Source organism: Neopsephotus bourkii, unplaced genomic scaffold, assembly GCF_033783945.1.
Source record: "Neopsephotus bourkii isolate Nb327-2 ecotype Australia unplaced genomic scaffold, CSIRO-AGI_Nbou_v1 NB_1067, whole genome shotgun sequence".
Lineage (NCBI taxonomy): Eukaryota > Metazoa > Chordata > Aves > Psittaciformes > Psittacidae > Neopsephotus > Neopsephotus bourkii.
The window spans coordinates 2,766,339-2,771,978 of record NW_026901555.1 but is presented as its reverse complement, the minus strand read 5'-3'; the positions used below and the strand labels follow the sequence as shown (position 1 = coordinate 2,771,978).

The 5,640-nt window shown below is 48.0% G+C and overlaps 1 protein-coding gene across 1 annotated transcript; it reads left to right on the top strand.

Annotated features, from left to right (window-relative positions):
* Positions 1–4,863, top strand: GPR174 (G protein-coupled receptor 174). The gene is made up of 2 exons (XM_061361931.1): positions 1–511; positions 2,783–4,863. The coding sequence occupies exon 2, from the start codon at positions 3,181–3,183 to the stop codon at positions 4,159–4,161; it is 981 nt and encodes a 326-aa protein (XP_061217915.1). The 5' UTR covers positions 1–511; positions 2,783–3,180; the 3' UTR covers positions 4,162–4,863.
* Positions 4,864–5,640: the final 777 nt, after the last annotated feature.

Here is a 5,640-nt window from a genome sequence, read left to right as displayed (position 1 = left end):
TTAGCACAGCAAGAGGCAATATTGCTCTTCTGGAAGAGATATAAAACCTGGACATCTATCAGAAAACTGCTTCAAGGAAGAAAAACCTTTATCCTCCCTTGACATTTTTAAAAAGAACTAAAGCAAAATCCTGTGCAATGGTCAGTTTATATTTCTATTATTTCTATTTTTAGCCAATACCTTATTAATTCTTACTGCTAGCAGTTATCTCTGCCAAAATAGGACAGCAGCACTTCAGGTGACCTAGAAAACATAGTTACCAGGAGAGAAGCCTGGCACAGGACATTGCTGTCCTGCTCTGGTCCCTGGCAACCCCTCCTGTCCCCACATCCACAGGGAGGGACAGAGCCACCACTACACTGCCTCTGCTTGCGCAGCTTCAGCAGGGAACCACATTTCTATTTGAAGTTACCCCTGTGCACGTTCTGCTTTTATTTTAGGCTGTGGAGGAGACAAAGGAAACCAGAAGAGAGGCTCCAGGCAGCAGCACCCCCAAGGCATCCCCCAAGGGGTAAGTCTGCAGATGACACTGACCATGATGACATGACTGGAGGCAGGCACAGCACCAACCTGTGTCACCAATACTGCAGGCTTTATGTGTTTTTACAGCACAAATACCAGCCCCACACCAAGCACTGGGGGCCTGCACACCTACTGCTCACCTGCATCACTCCTTGCAAGAATGGTGCTTGGTGGCAGAATCCATCCAGGCTGCTCTTTTACCCTGGTCTTGGGAGGGAGCAGGAGGTGCTGGGCAGCATCCTGGGTTCTCTCTCTAAGGAGAGGAACAACAAGGCACAATGCTGCAGCAGGGGCAGTGCCTACAGACACTGCCCATCCATGGGCTGCTTTCCTCTAAGATGGCTTTTTAGAGCTGCTGTGGGTAAAACCCAATGGATTTGCTAATGAGGGTTGACTTGGGGCAGTTATAACCAGCCTCAGGTGTGGAGCCTGATCACTTGTGGTGGGATCTGATGGGGACATGGGGCAGAGTCCCATTGCACTTCAGGCCCACAGGTGCTGTGGCTGCTCTCCCAGCCCTGGCACCTGGTTTGTACAGAGAACATGGATAGATGGCTGTCATTCAGCATGGGGAAAATACTTTACACCATGGCTTCAACATGCGTTAACCGCCAGCCTCTGTGCTGGTTACAAAGCTAACCTGGTGTTTCTGACTCATTAGGTACAAACAAGGAGTCTTACCCCAGTGCCCTGATGTGGCTGGCTGGGGGGGGTCTCCTTGGCAAACAGGGGAGAGGGAACTATTCAGCGGAAGAAGGAAGCCATGCCTGGGCAGAGTCTTGCACCTAACGCAGCAGCCAGCCCCCTGTGCCAAGGGGAAGTGAGCGCAGAGCATGTGAAACAAGATTTCCTCTTTCTGGGGCTTTTTTTAGCATCCTGCTGGTTTTTACATAGCCCATTTGGCTGAACTTTGCCACGCTGCTGCTCGGGATTTCCAAAGCGCAGTTTCTTGCATTGTTGTGTTTTTACCTCTGTTCTGAGGGTGGCCGCTCTCACAGGACCGTTTTCTGGGTGCCCTGGGTGAGCACCCTCGCTGCTCCCCAGCTTTAGCTGGGCTTTCTGGGAACCCTCATAATGTGGGTTCAAGGCCCCAGGGAGAGGCAGAAGGTGCTGCAAGCACATCCCTGCCTTGGGGCCGGGCTGGATGGCGCAGGGGATGGTGTTGCAGGAGCATTGCTGTGCAGTGGGGAGAGGGAAATGCAGCCCTGGTGAGGGGCAGCAGGAGAATCGCCAGCGTGCACGTGTGTGTGCACTGAGCTGTGAGCAGACAGATGGGCTGGGACCGCGCTTTGTCCTTCCCTTTGCATGTCTCATGGCCCAGTGATGGAGGTAGGGTGAACTTACCCTCACAAGGGATGCAGCAGGGAAGGAGCATGATTCAGCCTCCCTGACTGGGAGCCCGTGGGTAAGGGATGAGAGGAAAGACATCTTGTTTAAAGAAAAAAAAAGAGTTTTAAAAATCACTGGAAGGAAGAGCTGGGTGCAGCAGGCTTGGGGCTTCATCTTGTGAACACCCTTGTAGATGCTCCCCAGGCAGATGCAACCTTGCTCAAGCAGTGTTCACAGGAGCAGTGCCAGCATCTGCAGGCACGGGACACCTCAATGGACAGTGAGTGATGGCAGTGTGAAGTCCCCAAGCTCCTCTCTGCTGGCGCTTCAGGGCAAACATCAGGCAAGAAGCTGAGACATTCTGGGTGAAAATCAGCCCAAGGTAAAGCTGTGCAGCTCCTTGTGAGCCACCCTCACTGCCCAGAAGCTGCCCCCTTGTTAGTGGATGGTGCTGGTACCTGGGAAGCCAACAGGAAAAGGGAAGATCTCCAGGGGTGAGAAGATGCTCTGGGTCAGTCACTACCGCCCTGGTGCCACCGCCTGGGCTCAGTCTAGGGACCTACTGAAGGCAAAGGGGGATTTAAATGGAAAAGCTGGAGCTGGGAAAGACACAGCTGCAGAAACCCAGCAGCAAGTTAAATATGCCCTGTGATCGGGGGTGACTTCTGCTCGCTGGTACAGCCCAGGAGGCTGGTTTGTAGCAGCAATTAAACATGTTTTCTATTTATTGTGCAGTGGTTTTGCACCTACCTTCACTGGGCGAGGCATGGTGCTTGTTAGGTGGGAGAAGAGCTGACCACCACAGATGGTCATAGCAATAGGTTTCTGTTAGAGAGATGCTCTCACTGCTTTTTCAAGCTTTTCCGTACCTTTTAGTTTGTAAGACCTGTGTCTCCCCACAGTGTTATAAATGCATCTTTCTGTCTTTCAGCTGCAGGGCTGCTCTGGTTGTCAAACTCCTGTGTTGAAGACGTGCCTGAAATGCCACCCAAAAGGTGACAGAGGTGCGGTCCCCGTGGCGAACTGTCAACTGCTTTGGCACACGATGCATTTCTCAGTGTGGCTCCCCTCTCTGTCAATCCTGCAAGCAACTAGAGTGAGGTCTGGTCATTGCTGACAAAGAGCATGAGCAAAGCACACGAGCAGGACTTCGATTAACACCTTATAACTAAGCTCCTCCCCACAGTGGACATGATGATCTGGTCACTAAAGCCTCATACACGGATGCCAGGGTTAAACCTGTTTATTTAAGCACCCACAACCCAAGAACAACCTGGCTGCAGGAACATGCTACCATGCTGGGGCTGAGCACGGATCTGGAGCACAACCATGACAAACAGTTCGACCTGCACTGAAACAGACCTGAAGCCCTACTATGCGGTTACATACACTTTCATCCTGATCCCTGGACTAATAGGAAACACATTAGCTTTGTGGGTCTTTTATGGGTACATGAAAGAGACTAAAAGGGCTGTAATATTTATGATCAATTTAGCCATTGCTGACTTATCACAGGTTTTGTCCTTGCCCCTGAGGATTTTCTATTACTTGACTGGGACATGGGAATTTGGAGGAGGTCTCTGCATGTTTTGCTTCTACCTGAAGTACGTCAATATGTACGCGAGCATCTACTTCTTGGTTTGCATCAGTGTAAGACGATATTTGTTTCTTATGCACCCATTCAAATTCAGTGACTGCAAGCGCATCTGTGATGTGTATATCAGCATCATAGGGTGGGTCGTGGTCTGTGTTGGCTGTTTGCCTTTCCCACTTCTCAGACTCCAACAGGATGCTAAAAACACATGTTTTGCGGATCTCCCTGTAAAGGAAGTCGATCTTCCCATTTCCATTGTAATGATGACGATAGGAGAATTGGTGGGGTTCGTAACACCCCTACTCATCATCCTATACTGCTCATGGAAGACTGTCTTGTCACTAAAAGAAAAAAATTCTGCTTCACATGACCTCGGAGAGAAGAAAAAGGCTTTAAAGATGATTCTTACCTGCGCGCTGGTATTCCTGATTTGCTTTGCACCTTACCATATCAGCTTTCCGCTAGACTTCTTTGTCAAAACCAAGAAGATTGAAAACAGATGTGTCCAGAAGGTGATCTCAGTGTTTCATGTTGTGGCTTTGTGCCTTGCCAGCTTGAACTCCTGTGTGGATCCAGTCATCTACTACTTTACTACAGACGAGTTCAGGAGACGCCTTTCCAGGCAGGATTTGCAAGACAGCATTCAGCTCCACAGCCTCAGTTACGCAAGGAAGCACTCCAGAGATGTGCTCAGGAAGCACACCATGGACTACTAGTGCTGGCCTTCCACAAATGGTTGCCAGGGCTTCAAATGTTCACTATATTTTGGGGTTTGGCCCGATTTATTTTTTCCCACCAGTTCCATTTCCAGCTTGAAAGCCATATGGTTTGAAGCCATATTGCTGCCTTGGATAAGCTTTAACCACAGGGCTCTGCTTCAAGGGTAGATGTCCATCAGGCCCATCAGGTCCTCTTTTCACCAAAGAGAGAACGGATTATTTCTCTCACTGATAACTAACCCTGCACCATCACACCTTCATTAAGGGCAGCATCATTAAAGCACAGTCAGAGGAAGCAAGCCTTAAAGTTTACTGTAATGGAAACTCACTATAAGCAGTCAAACGTGCCACCCAAGAGGCTATGAGAGGCTTTTATGAAAGGCTCAGACATAGATGTATTTTTAATAACAATTTCTTTAAAATGAAATAACAGAAGGTTTGGGCTGGGCCTGCATTTCCTTTGCACCTTCTTTTGTCAGACTGATTTTTCTGTGAACATCTGAAATGTTGCATTTTGAAATGCAAAAATACTGTGATGGTATTAGGCTTTATTTAAATGCAAATGTTGTTTTATAATTTATGAAAAAATATATATATTTTGTAGAAAAAAATGTGAATCCCAGAGAGTGCTGGAACACAAGCACTTATTTTCTTAAAGAAAAACCCTTTTATATAATAAAACCAAACTCCACCTCCTCATCTCCACAGGAGTCTGAGCTGGTGTGTCTGTACCTGAGTATGTTGCTGGGCAAGGATGGATAACTCATGGAAACCATGAAGCACATTGTAATTCATTCACAGCAATGAAAAAGTGGTGTTTTCTTTTTAGTTTCCTTTTGTATATGATTAAAAAAATCCTTAAAAAATACTTAAATGTAATTCTTGGCCAACTTTTCTGTCTGTAGCTGCCTGCATCCCCAGTACACACTAACACAGACCGATATGTGGCAGCACTTGGACACTGACCCCTCTCCATCGCCTGTAGAACATTTCAGGTGCCTTTTCAGAATGATTTTAACCTCCTTCTTGCACTGGGGAGAAAAGCAAAACACTGGCTCACAAAGGGACAAAACACATCCCTGAACAGTGCAGCAGCTCATCTGCCCCCCATGAGAGGCTTGCCAGGACACAGTGAATTCCTATCACTGAAGGCCAGCTCCAGTGCAAGCCCATCACTGTCCTTTCAGGCCTCTGTCCCTGTGGGAGGAGAGCAGGATGGCCCTGTACAACCCCATAGAGCTACTTTTAGCTTCTGAGGGAAAAAGATGCTACACAAAGTGGTGTCAGAAGTTCAGAAATTGTTCAGCAAGAAAAACCTCAATCAGCTTCAGTTTTCCCACCTAGAAAATGCTGTGGGTGCACATGAGCTGCTCCGTCTGCTGCCATAGCAATGTGGTTTATTCATATTGGCCTTAACGGTCTCTTTCTACAGGAAGCTTGGTGTAATACAGTTGTTCACATGAGCCATGTTCAGGA

Coding starts and splice junctions, on each gene's coding strand:
- GPR174 (XM_061361931.1), top strand. CDS start 3,181: ATGACAAACAGTTCGACCTGCACTGAAACAGACCTGAAGCCCTACTAT.